The 17,465-nt window shown below is 31.8% G+C and overlaps 2 protein-coding genes across 3 annotated transcripts in view; one reads left to right on the forward strand and one right to left on the reverse strand.

Moving 5' to 3' along the window:
* Window positions 1-1,006: 1,006 nt before the first annotated feature.
* Window positions 1,007-10,548, reverse strand: LOC140757266 (uncharacterized). Of its 2 annotated transcripts, none has more exons than XM_073092870.1 (6): window positions 10,314-10,548; window positions 8,216-8,435; window positions 7,753-7,983; window positions 5,451-5,774; window positions 5,082-5,192; window positions 1,007-4,151 (listed from the first exon to the last, which is right to left on the reverse strand). In XM_073092870.1, exons 1-6 carry the CDS (start codon window positions 10,428-10,430, stop codon window positions 3,538-3,540), a joined length of 1,617 nt encoding a protein of 538 aa, XP_072948971.1. In that variant the 5' UTR covers window positions 10,431-10,548; the 3' UTR covers window positions 1,007-3,537. The 2 variants fall into 2 exon arrangements, with proteins under 2 accessions (XP_072948971.1, XP_072948970.1); XM_073092869.1 differs by having other exon boundaries at window positions 5,058-5,192; window positions 10,314-10,547.
* A 3,773-nt stretch (window positions 10,549-14,321) lies between these two features.
* C1GalTA (Glycoprotein-N-acetylgalactosamine 3-beta-galactosyltransferase 1) overlaps window positions 14,322-17,465 on the forward strand; it is a 29,829-nt gene continuing 26,685 nt past the window's right edge. The window contains exon 1 of the mRNA XM_073092877.1: window positions 14,322-14,565. Coding sequence (XP_072948978.1) covers window positions 14,560-14,565 — 6 coding nt within the window. The 5' untranslated portion in view covers window positions 14,322-14,559. The remainder of the gene's footprint in view (window positions 14,566-17,465) is intronic.

Here is a 17,465-nt window from a genome sequence, read left to right on the forward strand (position 1 = left end):
GTCTAATTGCATTTATCTTAGTAAAATTCAAACGTTAACACGTAATCTGTGTCACAATGTCAGATCAACTCCCAAATAAATGTAACAAACTGTGCAATAAATAAAAAGGGAAATGAATGAAATTAATTAGTAAAAATAACAGATTGTTCTACATCCGTTAAATAATTATCGAACTGACGTGAAGCAATCAACTATTTTTTAAATAATTAATCTGTTACATACCTTGACTCATACATTGTAAAATCGGTTTTTATATAGTTTGTATCCGACATCAAAAGGTTATCGAATTGTGACCTGAAGATTACAATGCGATGAAATATTAAAAAAAAATCTTCATACAAACTTATTGCAATGCGCTTAAGATCTCCAATTATTTATTATTGGTATCTATGCTCAATTTTATTACATATGACTTCCAAATTAGGTTTAAACCAGTGTGTAGAGTGATCAACTATCCTTATGCTTCCAATTTTGATTGACGGTTTCAGTTTCGTGTGTATCTATTGTAAATACGGCATTCCAAATCTTGTCTGTAGACCATGGGTGATAAATAAACCAATGAGTAAATGTTGTGGACCAATTTGTTTGATTTTTATACTACCTGTATGTGAATTATTATTTTTTATAACCCCCTTAAACATAATAGTACGGTAATACTGCTAATTTGTCTATACAAGGTAAGACTGAGCTGAGGTTTGGTTTACTCAAGACCTGAGACGAGCTAGCACAAGCAAAATATGTTCAATAAGAGTACTTTTTTCATCCCCAATATTAGTCTTGACGATCTTTTTTTTCGTCAAAACCTTCATATAAGGAACGGAAAGCTGATTAGATATAGCTAGCTTTGGTAGATTGAATTTACATTTCATTCAACAATACCGAATGAAATTTAAATTGTTTGTTTCCAAAATAAATATACAAATTGTCGTATCACATGACGTCATAACGTGTTATCATTAGAGATGTAGCGTGCAAGCCCATAGAGATAGAAATAATGAAATAAAACTTCAAGTTTATCAATATTTATATTACAAAAATACATCACAAGGTATATAATATTGAGCTTAAAGATCCTGTATATTAATAGAACACGTTCACTCCAACAGGTTTGGAATTGAGATCAACAAGTATATAAATGTAACGATACATATAGTAACTTACTCAAATTGCAACAATATCAGTCCTAAAAACATTGTACTGTTGCAATGTCAATAAGGTTTAACGATTCAAGTATAAAGGTACAGTATAGCTTTGTTCGGCCACTTCATTTGCTATTTACAAAAATATTAGTAAGATTTAAACATAATAAAAAAGGAGATTTACCTAAATTACATTGAATATCATTTTTATTTTTGTTTAGTTGAAAATGTAAGGTATAAATAATAATTAATCTATTTACATTTCATTTTACAATTTGCTCAAATTATAATCAAGCATTCTTTTTCATATTCATTAAGACACGTATGACTGAATTTTCGTTCTCGCAAATGCAGTGGCCTTAACTTTAAAATTTTCGAAACCCACAACTCAACCAATATGGCACTCCAGTCCAATTAATGTATACAGCAGCATACTCAAATTGTTCGAAATCTACACACATAAACTACATAAACAGGGATTATATGAGTTAATTACATAATGGGTCTTAAATTAGAGAAAGTAACATTTAATACAAGTCCAATACCATATAGTAATTATGCATATATTTATGTGACACCGATCAATTTAACAATATCAAAATGTGATATTACAATTTACAAATACAAGGAAACATTCGCGAGACAAAAAGCGGACAAAGTCGCTTTAGAAAAGGTAGATAATATATTAAGAATCCAAGTGTGGAAACTTTAAGATTATCATTTTATGCCCTGAATGAAACAGTACCGTTGTGCAGAACTAGACCACAAATAATACACCAACTCTAGAATGGAACTTCGGCATCAAATTGTTTTACATAGTTATAGGCACGAGTAAAAGTGTCGATTCGTGTAATATTTACGGCCTAGTATAGAGCATTATATCCATGCATGTTAAATTTAAACACATAAACAACCGTACGAAGAAGGATTTATTTAAATTTAGTTTCAGAGGATGTTAGATGTGGTGTTAAAGTAACATTTTTATTTTATGAAATAAATATGGCATAAGTAACAGGCGCTATAAATTGATCAAAAGTGATTCAGAAAAGAGATTAATAAACTTGCTTTCAGATAGGCTCTTAATGTAAGAACACTTATCATTGAAAGCAATAACTAATCACATTTGCTTGGATGAAAATATAAGTATTAGGTACTACAGGCCAGGTCAAACAAATCGCGTAGTATGCGCGCGACAAGACGTTAATGCGCTAGAAGTAGATTGTGACGCCGCTGAGTTATGTTATACTGAGTGAGAGGTCAAACTGAGCGCTTACTTCTGCACTCATCTAAATTTATGCCAAATCTGTAAAAAAAATACAACGCTCGGCGATAAGAACGCCTAAAACCTTAGTAGTATGCTCTATGTGACCGCATACTACTAACTCAGTACAATACAACTCTGCACTATAGCGTGGCGTCAAGATTTACTTCAAGCGCTCTAACGCACTGTCGCACGAAAAATATGCGTCCTTTGTGGCCATGCCCTTACAGTTTTTTTGTGTGGAAAAAGTGAATTATTGTACATAGAAGTGATGAAATTGAAAGTTAAATCTAGAAAATGCATTATGAATATGATTATGCATTATAGAAATATTTCCGATAGAAGCAATTAAGAATTTCTTAACTGTGTTACTTATACAGCGACAACAATTATAAACAACCACAAAAATATTTTCGACAATAATTACAATGATAACATTAATAATGTATTTTTTTTTTGTGCAAATATTGAAGCATCCCTTTGTTCTAATATCAGTTTAAATGCAACAAACTGTAAAATGAAATCAAGAGTTTCCCCAGCGCAGTACAATGCAGTTTAAGTTTTATTAATACCACAAAATAGTGGTTGTTTCTTTGTTGTACTATAGAAACAATTAGGTACATGCATTGCTGAAAAATCTTTATAGTACTACCACTAGGCATAGAAACATCTACACTATAAAGTAGATGATTTTCTACAGCTGAATTATCGAGCTCCAGAATTCTACTGCACTAGTACTAAATAGTAGACGTAGTTCATTACATGTCCAGGGAAAATCCAGGATGACATTATTACATCACAATTATTATCGAGTATCAAAGAAATGCTCCAATATTGCCTTTTGATAATATTAAAATATGAAAGTAGAATTTCCTTCCCAACACCACCTGAACAATCTTGTAGAAAACACTTCATAAGACTAGTTGTAACTATGTGTTACAAACCTTAATAAAATTCTCATTTTTAATCCATATCTACTTCAAAACAATTCTTCGGCGCTAACTTTCGGTGGTCCTGATATTTAAATTCCATTTTCTTTATCTTCTCACCTTAACAACTTCACATTAAACAATAGTCATTTCAGTCCACCGTAACACTGCCTGTCTCACAAACCTAGCCAAACTCGACTGTAACACATTACAACAACACTTTCTTTTCAATGGAGCCCATTTTCTCGCACCTAACTATAACATCATCTTTCTTATCAGCCAACAACTTCTTAGCTCTCGTTAAATCTTCTAAGAAGGACCTTCCTTTCTCCGTCCTCATAATCTGCTTCTTTGGTAGCAAATATCTTGATAGGTGTGATATAAGCTTTTGCCAGTCCTTGAGGAGGAAGTATACTTTGTCGTGTCTCGTTTCAACAGGCACCTGGCCATTGGAGTGATCGAAGAAGACATTCATTACATCTTTGGGATTCCGTGACACTCTAGTAGACTTCAGCAGTGATAGTAGGAGAATATCCACATCTTTGTGTGCCGTTATGATTGGCTTGTCATATATGTTGTTGTATAAGTTCGTTTCCTCTGCCGGACCGACCACGTAGACAACGTGGGTAGACAGTCTTATGGCCTCCTCAGCCCATATGTAAGGATCTCCGTGGGATGTAGTGGAGATGTCGCCGTCGTACATCACATCGAGACCGTATTCGAAGCGAAGGTAAGTGACAAATGACGCCACACACTCAGCGTGCAGTCGGTTCGCGGGAGAGTATATGACTAAAACCTTAGTCGGTGGAGGAATCTCGTTGGCTGTAATTAATAAGTTTATTAGAAATCGTGTATAGGTGCATTTATAGACAGACATTGCCTATGTCATATACATGTGGCAAAAACAAAATAATATCGTTCTATACAACGTATACGTAACGCGTACGCACAGACACGTGCCGGATAAATTATAGAAAATATGACTTTGTCTGACACAACATGTTCAATGTTTGTAGATATAAAAGAGACCTTGTGCATTTAAAGTTATCCAAATAGTGATGATTAATCATATTTATTTGTGGATAAAGCTGTAGGTTAGAATGGAAGGTTACATGAGTATTGAGTTTAATTTTTTATTTATATTACAGATAAGTGATTTAGTTGTTAAAACCATATGAAAAATATTTTACAAGAGTTATATATTATATTGTAAAGTTTTTATTAAGTAATATATAGTTATAGTATTTTTCTCTTACTAATTGACTATCATTTTATTTAAAAAAGATGTCTTGTATAAATTTGACTAGACCATTACATCAAGTACTGGGGTACCTAATGTAGAATATTAAAATATACAGTATACTAGTATAGTATAGTCCGCGCCAAACTGCTTGTCCGCTCTAAACATGTTGCGCGCAGGTGTAGTCATACAATTTGCTATGGCGACGCGATTCAATTTTATATTCAGAGTGGAATAGCAGTTTTACGCGACTATACAATTATGCCCATTATTAATGACTATTACATTTTGCTTACCAAAGATCAACACTTGCAATTTCTGTCTGTAGGCAAAAATTGGATACATTGAGTATTAATAACGGGCATTAGTAAATATTGCTATAAGTGACGTAAAATATAATTCGCACTTTATATACAAACAAAAGATAAAATGACACCCATCATACAAAAGGTTAGAATGTTATGTGAAGCGTAGTGATGTTAACTAACCAATAGCAAGGCTGTAGTCCTTACAAATGTAGCGGCGGATCAGTCGGAGCACGATGTAGTACGCGAACAGCGCCGCTACGACCAGAGTGGCGATACTCGCTATACAAATGTTCATGTTTGGAGGCACTTCGTTAGCTGCAATTATAAAATTATCAACGTTAATATTATAAATGAAATTTTATGTTTCTTTGTTTGTTCGCTTGTTACACTTTGTCATTAGATTTTGTATACACGTTGTCAGAGGTCCAGAAAAAGGAAATATTGTACCTTTTACCCCGAAAAAAGGTAGGGCTCCAGAAGCATAGATAAAAAGGTATTCATGACAGCGAGCGAAGCTGCAGGTAAAAGTTACTAATAAAATAATATTATATTGAAAATTGAAGTCATACTTACTGATCACAATTGTTGGACTCGAAACATTCTTACAGGACATCACATTGTCTTTGCATCCGTCGTGGATGGGCATTACAACAAAATAATACCATCCAGAATCCTTGAGGAGACTGGAGTCAAATATTGTATCCTCCGTACCATTCTTCACTGCGATTGTCTTATTTTGTTCAACAAACTCTTTGTTGGTATTGTTACGTATCACTTGTATGTGGTAGTTAGTTATTTTCAAATGACTCGGTGGTGGCGTGATGTGTAATCTCATTTTGTCAGCCATAATCTCTATATAGACGAACGGTATCCAATCCTTCTCTGTTATATTTGGACCTAGTCAACAAATAATTAGATTTTAATGTGAATCCAAAATTGATAACTTATTATAAACCAGTTCAAATATATAAGTAACTAGCTGACCCGGCAAATGTTGTTCCCATTTGAAAAAAATGTTAAGGGTGAACAACCCTTATCACTTAGGGTTAAACAGGTTTAAAATTCAGACGCACGATTTTACCCTCACATACAAACAAACAAGGCAACTTAAACAATAGCAATACAATCTTATAAAAATAAAGGAATTCCATATATTGAATCCCAGACAAGTTATAAGGAAAACAACAAATATTATAATTGAATTCTATTATTGTGAATTATAATATTTATTCTTATAAGTAGATAAAATTGTTTGTTTATAATAACATTTGAGGTCATTAGGCTTGATTCAAAAATAATAAGCTATAATTATAACCCTGCCATATTATGAATATTTCTAACGGTACCATGGATGGATGATAGTTTTAAAGACTGCATTCTTTTTTTTACATATATATCATTATGATCCTTCATTAGCATATTTAGGTATCAAAGTAACTTATTTACAATCAATAACTTTTATCTAATTAGACATTAATAAACATCAAACTCATTCATCAACAGTGATAGCCTAGTGGTTAAGAAACTTGACCTCTTGATCGAGGGGTCCGAGGTTCAAATCCCAGGCACGCACCTCTGATTTTCTGAAATTATGTGCATATGAGAAATTAATTATCACTTGCTAAAACGGTGAAGGAAATACATCGTGAGGAAACCTGCATACCTGAGAGATTTATAAAAAAAATCTCAAAGGTATGTGAAGTCTACCAATACGCACTTGGCAAGCGCGGTAGACTATGGTCTAATCCTTCTCATTCTGAGAGGAGACCCGTGCCCAGCAGTGGGGCAATAATGGGTTGATGATGATGATGAAACATCAAACTATTCATATTATCGCTTGTATAGTCAGTACGAGAAAACTGATAAAAAACCCTACAACAAATTTAAAACCAATGCATCATTCTCTCAGTATAGAAATAAAAACCCAACATTATATTTTATATAAATAAGTACGCAATTCTTACTGTGTTAAAATATCCTGTTATTCACAAGTTACATTTTGATAAGCTTTAAGGTACTTTTAGGCAAGTTTAAGATAGTACACATTATCTTATTATCATTAAATTAAAACCGTAGGAGGAAAAAATATGTATTATAATAATTATGTGCTAATTTTAATGTTGCCTTGATGTATTCAAATCTTAATTACTTTATTAATATACAATAATTTTATAATTATTTTAATGAGTCACAAATTAGAGAGAAAGATGAAATTGTAAAATTAATTCTTGAATTAAATATAACTAATTGCGAAATTATTGTAATATATTAGAGATTTTGGATGCACTTTAATTAAAAATGTTCTTTATTTTTAATTAATAAACTAAATTGCAATAGTTTTTTTTTATTTATTTAACTTTATATACATTGCTTAGGCAAACATAACAGAATTTATCTAATTCGTTTGTCAAGCTTCTCGAGAAATTCCCCTGCCATCCTGCGAAATACGGCAATTGGTGTAAAAAAAAAACATCTACTGTTGGGTTCCAAGTCAGTAAAATAATTTAAATATAATATATTTCAGGCTGCCTTCTATCATTAGCATTACATTCCTGAATTTGGTCCTTATTAGCAAGGCTATTAGATGCCGCATTAATACGGATGTGATGTGATTTTTAACCAGTTGGAGAAAAAGATTATAAAAATCCAGGTTTTCATCAAAGTAGGCCCCAAGTCCTATGAGCATTTTTAGCTATTCCTGAATTTTTGATTTGGCCATACATGCCCAGTTGAAAAATTCATCCAATATACAGACCATATTATTATCACAAATCCAAAAAATTTTAATAACACTGGAAAGCTTATCCATACATAGCAGTAAAAAAATATGTCTCGTCTACTTATATATCTATGGATATAAAAGATTATCACTTACTCAGCATTGACGCTGAAGGTATATTAAAATGAAATCTTCCTGTGTTCACCACTGTGTTGTCAGTGGCCTCAAAATCAAGAACATGACTCTGCCCTTTGGTGTTAGGAGTACTGACATGCCAATAGCAATCATAGTACAGAACAGATTGTTCATCAAATTTCAGATCATTAGACAATGCAATGTTTCTGCAGTGAACATTATTACCGTTTCTTGCAAAACGGAACTTCATGGCTGTAAAAAGAATAAAACATTATCTTCACATATATGATCACAGTAGTGTTAATATTACTTAAGCTGTTTCCTATTATCTTAAGCTGTTAAATGTTGTGCCATTAAATTATTAATGGATGACACAAGTTTGACCTCTTGCATCAACAATAGGACTTTCGCAAATGCCCTAAATACTATAAAACAATGTAATAATTATAATACTTAATTTAAATATGTTATTTTCCATACTCACTCTTCCAATTAATTTTTGTAAATGTAATATTGATGACAGTATAGTTTGTTTTAAAGGACACTCCATTTTGTAGATTATCATAGGGCATGAGGTATGGCCTAAGGCTGATTCCGGTATTCTCAGCATTGGTTATGGGTCCCAAGTTCTTCTTACAAACGGAACTGTCAGGAGGGATATACTCAACTTTACACGAGTCCAAATCCGCATACTGGCCTTGTATCTAAAAGAAAAGAATTTGGATCAAATGAGTTACATATAAAATGTTGGTAACAATGATAGAAAGCATCTTAATGCTTATTCATTGTTACCAAGTTTAAATTAAGATTTATTAGTAAATATAATTTATGTATGTAAGATTTCAGCTTGCATCAAGGTTTCTCAGTTGCAACAAAAAAAGAAAATATTGTAATAAACTTTAGCTAAATAAAGTTGAATAAATGTTAATGTTACCTTAGACATGTAAGGTTCTCTGGAGCCCTAGTTTAAATTCTTGTATATAGTTCATAGTTCACCTACTTACATATTGATACCTTAATTCGCAAATCTGCCAACTCCACTATATGTTAAAATGTTTTTTTATTTATTTTGAGAAATGGCGTTGAACGATATCAATGTACAATTTTTTGCTTGTTTTAACAGCAAAAACATACATCAAGGGAAATACAATGTTCCAGCGATATTCATAGAGCTTTTAAAGATATCTCATATCCACTATAGTGGACAATAGTTAACCTATCTCATGCCAAGAAGGCTCATGCATAATATACAATAAATTGCAGCATTATTGTATACTATTACTTTCATAATGAGTATGAGAGCACAATGATTACAACTCTTTGTGTTAATCTTCCACCTGATCCATCCATCCTGATCTCTCCGCACAAGAAACAAATACTCCACAGTAATGTCCCAATTTCTACATCATAATGCAATTCTTGTACTACTATAGTCGTCACAATTTAATAGGCCCATTTTGACACATGCCATCCTAATGTCAATAATGTCTTATGCTAAATTTTTAGTAGGCAGCTCACGACCATGTGAAGGCTAGAGCTTGCGGCTTCAAAGCATTTGAAAGAAACCATAATCGATTAACTTTCAAATAATCGAAACTTAGAATTACCAATAACTAATTATTTATCCCTGTTTCAACAACAATAAAATAATCAAGACTTTGTTTCTTAGTGAATGATAAAACGAAAAACAATACAGTTTACGAGCGAGGCTTTATTAATCTTCTAAACATGATTTTTAAATTACACTAGAATTTGTTTTATTTTTTCCTTTTTATTAAATATTTAGATGATGGAAAAAAAAAAAAAAAAATATTCTGTTTAAAAAATATTAAGTAATCTATACAATACGATGTAGGGTTGTAATCGATTTGAAGTAAAAATCGTTTTTTTTTTGCTTATCAATTTATATGTCCATGCTTAGAGCCTAGCTTGTGTCAAAATGGGCCTATTAAATTGTGATGACTATAAGATACTATAACTTAATTTGAATGTTTAGCAAACGAACAAGATGCTAGACCATGAATACCCATAGTGGTCTATATCCACCCCTATCTGAGTGAAAAAAATATTGGATGTTACTTATACGGAATGGGGCACTATCTACTAATGGATATCATTTAAGCTAGTAGTAAATTTAATATGCATATCATGTGCTATAATGTATGCATTGCATTTGCAAATGACATGTATCAACAGAAGAAGGAACATTTATATCTTTGAGCAGTATTATTTAATGCACATTTTTCAGGATTAAATCAATAACTATTGACTAAAGTTGAATTCTGTATTGAAAAGTGTAAAAAGGCAAGATATGTAAATATAAAAGTTCGTAGCATCAAAACTGTGATCGAATCGACCTCAGACATATTTTGGAATTGCGAAGTGTTTCTACTTGTTGTTGTTAAATGTGAGCATATACTCCCTCCCGGAACCACATACTCATTTGTTGTTTTAAATACATTAAAATATGCGTATTGAAAGTCGTTCAATATGCTATTGCCAAAAGAGACGACGATTTCAAGGCTAACAGATCTAATCAATACTGTGATAACTTATCTACAAAATTTATATTAAAAACATACCTGTGTTGTACATCTGCTTGTAATATTAGGACAAATCTCGCTGTATAATTGGGCGTATCCACAAACGCATTGCAATAAAAATAATATAGAAATAAAATACAACACTGCTCCCCCCATTTCTATACGGTCCCACGATGAAAACAACCCAGATTGAACTAAATCATATTATGGACTGGGTGGAATCACTGCATCACACGGAAAATAGATATCATTAATGATTAAACAATTTGAACCAAAATTAAACCAAAAACGCAAGTACGTCGTACGACGAACGTACAAAATTATCACTATGAAAACAATATGGCTCCCATGGCAATCTTTATTTATTCGAATTGCCAATCTTAAATATTATTAATTTTTGATAAAGCTTTTTGCATTCCAACAAAAAAAAATAAAGCAAAGATATTGTTAAGTAAATATTTGAAATGGTATAATTATATATTATATTATATATATATTATGCAAATGGTCCGTATAAATGCAAGTCATTGCAAGTTACCAACAGCGAAGAGTATAGTAACCTAGACCTATCCTCCCAAAGAGTATAGTAATCCTCGTTTTTTCGTGCGCTACAGCATGGTACGGGTGACACTAATGATGCCCGTAAATAATATTTATCAAAATTCAATGTCAATAATTAATATTAACAAGGCAAAAAATAACATAACTTCTAGTATTTATTTGTTTATTTTAATATATTACCGTATAAACTTTTTAACTGGGGAAATTCACTCGTAAATAAAGCTATCAAAATGCCATAATATGCATGCAAAATGCAATTATACACTATCAAAATACTAGTGCGTAATTTGAATGACAATGTCATAATTTGGTATCTTGGAACTGATCTGATCCTTCATCAGGGGCGATACTCCAAATCTTCAGCAACTAAGGGTAAAAATTGGTAGGAGATCTACCAGCCATCTCCTGGTTCCATCATCAGATCAATTCCAAAATACCAAATTATGAAAATGTCATTCAAATTACACACACATATAAAGTTTTACTTCGACACGACAGTTAAGAGTAGGTAAAAATTGACTTGAATTAGTTACTTAGTTTAGGCTTTTTACAACTGAACAAAGATATTTTTAAGTATCTAACTAGTCAATGATGTAATTTTGTACTGTTTGACACTTTGTGAGTCGGTAGCAAGCGTAATTTAAATAAAACTCTATCATTACATTTCAGATGGTTTCAGTCCATTTTATGCAAAAACAACCTTAACTTTTTTTATTCAACATTAAATAGGAAGTGTGGTACCTTTTTGAAATCATTATTAACTAGACATATTTTTTGGGCAATGTGTACTTATAGTTCAGTACATTTTTTTTTCACCATGAATAGTCAAAGTTAAGGAAAATTTAGCTCTATTTTTTCATGGTTTCTTTGCATCTTTTAACCAATTTACATTTCAATATGGTAGACCAACTATCTGATATTATTTAACAGCAAAAATAAACACTGCATTATCAAATTTGTACACGCAGTGAAAGAAGATGATGAGGGATGAATTTTTCAAAAAATATAAAACCACCGATAGTGCAAAAACGGTGACATTTTTATTAAGTTATTTTTTTTTTCTCTGAGAGGTCAGTCTAAGCTATGTTCTCCCCAAGTTTGTATTAGGAATAACAAAAAAACAATTATTGAAACTAGTTTTGACAATGCACAATCGGACTATTTCCCAAAAATATGCAAAAATTGATAAACAGGTTCTTATGCATAGATCAATTCAGAAATATTTAATTGATCATAACTTAAATGTTGTAAACAGTCACCTCTCTTTATAATATTATAATAGATTTTAATGCATTTTGTGTTTCAAATGATAGTGATTTAATGTAGAAATCGATAAATACCTAACGAAGTAGATGATCAGTGCAATATTTTAAAATTATCTACCTAAAACGATTGTTTACCCAAATAGTACAATAAATGCAAATGTTAACACGATTTTGGAGATACTTTATCTATTTCCTATAATCTTACACCACTTTTTTCGTATTTTCGCATCTTTTGAAACAGAAAAAAACACTATGTAATGTGTTTATAGTAGTATTTTTGCACAATAACTCTAGGAAAAAATTATAAAGTGGTTATTTAGCTTTTCCTATGATGTAAATAGCGATTAAACCCTAAAAGCTTAAATAATAACTATGTGCATATAGTTATCAACACAAAACACGCTCCATGACGTCATTCAAAGAGTGAGAAAAATGGCGGCGTTCAAACGTGTCAAATTTTATCGATACATTAAATAATTTGAAAAAAAAATCATTCAAACACTAATAAAATTGTTCATATTTTTTACTAGGTTAAAACGAAGTGATAAGTAATTTTAAATAACATAATAAAAAAGTGCATATTCCCAATTTAGAAATATCCCTATTTTATCGTTTTTATATAATTAAGGTTAACAATTGTTTTATTATTTCGTGGTACATTTTACAGAATACGCATATAATTATGAAAGTTTGAATATAGATTTCAAAAGATTTAACTTATGAGATAGGGAATAATGCAAATGGAGTACCATCCCAAAGAGTATGATACAGAGTAACCTCTGTACCAGCCAACTGAAATCTTGAAGTTATAAACCTTATAAACAACACGACTCATTTCGTATTTAGGTTACTTTAATCTTTGCTTGGAACTACTGAAATATATACCATCAATCTAAAGGTATGAAAATGTGCAATAATAGGGAATATGCATGTGATTTAGATTTGCTTGTTATTTTTTTCCTTAGTACATTACGGTCCTGAAATTACATCTAAACCATTATTTCTTCTTTATTTCGTATTAAATTGTTTAAAACTTTAATCAAAAATCGTAAATTATGCGCGCGAAATTCAAATTTGCAAAACGCATTCCCATTGGTCGAATCGAAAAATGACGTCACATAGCGTGTTACGATGTTTATCGGCGTCAATATTCAAACTGTTTGAGAGGAAAATTGTTTTTGTCTATATTCCTACAGTGTTATTTATTACTTAGTGCGATTTTTCTACATAGTATTATTAGGAATAATCAAGAACAATGATTGAAAGTAGTTTTGTCAAAGCACAATCGGACTATTTACCTAAAATATGCAAAATGAATAAACTGGTTTTATGAATAAGAAAATGAATAAACTGGTATTATTTAATTCAGAAATATTTAATTGATCATAACTTATTTTGTTAATATTTATAATAAAGGAGTAGCAGACGAGCATACAGTCCACCTGATGGTAAGTGGCTACTGCCTATCACCTATCTTCACCTATCTTTATAATATTGTAAATTATAATAGATTATAATGTATTTTGTGTGTTTCAAATGATAGCCTTTGATGTAGAAGTCGATAAGTACCTAACGAAGTAGATGATCAATGCAATATTTTAAAATTATTTACCTAAAATTATTGTTTGTTACAGTAAATGCAAATGTTAATGCGATTTTGGAGATACTTTATCTGTTTCCTATAATCTTGCACCACATTTTTCGTATTTTCGCATCTTTTGAAAAGGAAAAAACACTATATAATGTATTTATAGTAGTGGTTTTGCACAATAACTCTAGGAAATATTTATAAAGTGGTTATTTAGCCTATCCCATGATGTAAGTAGCGATGAAACTTGAAAACGTTTAATAATACCTTTATGTGCATACAGTTATCATCATTATCAATACAAATCACGCTACGTGACGTCATTCAAAGAGCGCGTAAAATGGCGGCGTTCAAATGTGTCAAATTTTATTGATACATTAAATAATTTTTAAAAAAATATTTCAAACACTAATAAAATTGTTTATATTTTTTACTATGTTAAAACAATGTAATAAGTGGTTTAAAATAATAAAATAAAAATGTGCATATTCCCTATTCTATGCAATATAGCGTAACATGCATTTGCACTAACAAATGACCATTGACAATGGAACAGGTATATTTTTTTAATTATTAATAGACAATAACAAGACTTCCTGGCAACATTAACGTTTATGACAGCGATGACATTGATTGATGACGGAAAATGAAGTAAGATGTCAAATTGTTTCGATTATTTAGTAATCAACAATCAAAATTATAATCACAATAAATGTAGTGGTTTTGCAGAGCGAGCATTTAAACTGTATCCTGAATATAAAATTAGCATTATGAAGGCTAAAGAGCTTAAAAAAGATACGGTTTCGTAGAATGAAGTGTCGAGAAGCTTGGAATAGCTAGACTCCATAGAAGAGAAAACCGATCGCAAAAGATGACTGTAAGTACCGATTATTAATTATAATTTCCACTGTCATGAATTGCGTTATCGTTCTGCGCATCCTTATCTAGAGTATAAAAATAGTAATAGGTATCTCTAATAAATTACCCAATGTAAATTATATACTTAAATTAAAAAGCTGTTTAAAGTATATACATCTTTTATTTTATCTGGATAGTTTTTGTGCTTTCGGTCTTTGATAACAAACTATGTAAAAGATATTGAACTGAAATTAACCTTTGAAATGAATATTAATTTTCAAATAAAATCTAATTAGTACATAAATGGGTAATTAATAACGTTATAATACTTATAGTCATAGTTGTACGACTAATAAAAAATGTAGATAGATTTATAATAAAACAATCGGTGCTTTTTGGTGGCAGTAATTGCGGGAAATGCACACTAAGAAGATGCAAGAGTTGCAAGTACGATGGCCCGTCTTAGTGAATGCGCAAAAAAGAGATGAATAAGTTCATATGGGACAATTGTATTTCATGTGCCACTTTCAGAATGTGTATGACCTATCTACTTTTTAATAGTGGAATATCAATAATACAACAACATACAATAACATTAGATAAGAAATAATAGATATACTCGTGATTTGACTCCAGCATACTGCCCATATCCTACTTTTTGAAGCACTATCTCCTTTGTGTTCTATTTTTCTGTTGTGTTCTGATGTGCGGGTGTGAAAATGTTTTTTAAAAATAAATTATCTATGTCTCAGCTATCTAGCTTAGTTAGCCATGTAATAAACAAGCCTGATGCTAATCATCGGTTTCTTGTTTGGTCTAATACAGCATTTAATGAACTATGTGACTGATGTTTAGCCCACTCATATAAAAGGGTGAACATGTAACATAGACATCTATTTTCCTTTGCTTGCAAATTGCAGTTCAGGTGCAGGTTCAATGCAATTGACACCACTGCAATTGAACTGCAATCGGGCTGCGCATTTGGTTTGCAGTTCTATTGCAGTCGTGTCAACTGCATTCAAACTGCACCTGAACTGCAATTTGCGGTTGGATTGCAGTTTAAATGTGGTCTGTCTTTCTAGAGCCTAAGAATATTTATGGTCACTAATATGACATTTAAGTTCATATTGATACTATTGAATCAGGCTAGGCACTTGGCTGGGATCGATAATGCTTAAGTATTCAATAAAATATCATTGACCCAAGTCAATCATCTAGCCAGCTAGTGTTCACGAAAAAATTAAAGCTCAAGAAAAAATATTAAAAATATTCAATTTAAACGATAATATACTTAATTTGTTAATAGTAATATGGCTTCCATTGTAAAAAAATGCTCTGGGTGTCGTAACAATTTACCCAAAAAAGAGTACATGATATGTTCTCAGTGCAATAATGGATACAACCTACTTTGTGCTAACATTTGTACAAAGCGCTACCACCTAATGAATCAGGACCGAAGTATCTCTTGGAGATGTCAAGAATGCTGTATCAAACAGCCGAAGACTGACAACTCAAATACCCCAGTAAGAGTAAATTTACCTACAGTCGAAGTTGAAGAAGACCGTCATCATAGCTCAGATGAACAAAGCAATGTGACTCTACGCCTCAAAAAACAACAGTCAAAATCCGATATTACCTATTCCTACGTTACTGAGGACAGTCTTCGTAAAATAATAAGGCAAGATATTACTGATATTATCACACAACTTGTCTCACAGCAACTGGTGAGTTTGACTAGTCATATATCTGACTTCCAGGAGTCTCTGTCATTTCTAAGCAAACAGTACGACAACCTCATAAAATCCGTGAATGAAAAAAATGCACTTATAAGTGATCTTGAAACAAAAAATGACAATCTGACTACACAAGTGAAGATGTTAAATGACAGATTAGGCCAGGTAGAGCAACATATGCGTTCGAGCAACTTAGAGATAAACGGCATACCAGAACATAGATCTGAAAAAATATATACGGTCGAATTGAGTAACCTCCTCCTTTTTCGAAGTCGGTTAAAAATCTGACAAATACCTTAGAGCAACTTGGCAATGTGGTAGAGAATCCGATTGTCGACAATGATATTTTACACATAACTCGTGTCGGTAAGCTAAACAAGGAAAACAATCGTCCCCGCTCTATAATTGTTAAGCTAAGAAGCCAACGCCGTCGGGATGAACTACTTGCCGCTGTGTTTAAGTACAACAGAAGGCACTGCGACAACAAACTCAACTCTGGACATCTCGGAATAGGCGGACGACAAGTACCTGTATTTGTTGCGGAACATCTCACGCCCACCAACTAAAGTCTTCATGCCGCTACGCGAATGAAAGCTAAAGACATAGGCTACAATGTCGTGTGGGTGAGGGATGGAAGAATATTTCTAAGAAAAAACGAACAAAGCTCCGCTATTTTTGTAGAAGACATAGCGAGCCTAAAATTTTTAACTTAGTTGTAATTGTTATTTGCTGTATATTTTTATTATTTTTTTCTCTTTTAAGTTTTTGGTGTTTTAGTATTTCATTATGGCTGTAACTATATTTTATCAAAACGTCCGTGGAATGAGGACTAAAACTGAATATGTTTTAAAAAATATCATGCTTAACGAATATGATATTAAAGCACTTACAGAAACATGGCTAAACTCTTGTATAGAAAATAGTGAATTTATTGATAAGCGCTATGTCGTTTTACGTAAAGATAGAAAATGTCACAGGGAATCCAAAAAAGACGGAGGGGGGGGTTATGATTGCTGTTTCGAATAAAAATCAGTCATGTCGCCTTCTTAAATACGAATCGGGAGAAGAAGATCTGTGGGTGACAATAGAATTAAGAAATAACAATACTGTACAGATTATATCAATATGTGTTGTGTACCTAACCCCATCTGTCAATTTGGATTCTCTCAAACAGTTCTTAATCAGC

This window comes from Epargyreus clarus, unplaced genomic scaffold, assembly GCF_041222505.1.
Source record: "Epargyreus clarus isolate Ecla_fem2 unplaced genomic scaffold, WU_Ecla_fem_2.2 ptg000004l, whole genome shotgun sequence".
Taxonomy (NCBI): domain Eukaryota; kingdom Metazoa; phylum Arthropoda; class Insecta; order Lepidoptera; family Hesperiidae; genus Epargyreus; species Epargyreus clarus.

Excerpts from the sequence above, each read along its gene's own strand:
- LOC140757266 (XM_073092869.1), bottom strand. The coding sequence starts at position 10,430 with ATGGGGGGAGCAGTGTTGTATTTTATTTCTATATTATTTTTATTGCAA. Across the intron at positions 7,984-8,215 it reads TACAAAAATTAATTGGAAGA|CCATGAAGTTCCGTTTTGCA; the intron begins GTGAGTATGGAA and ends TTCTTTTTACAG. Across the intron at positions 5,775-7,752 it reads ACCTTCAGCGTCAATGCTGA|GTCCAAATATAACAGAGAAG; the intron begins GTAAGTGATAAT and ends TTTGTTGACTAG.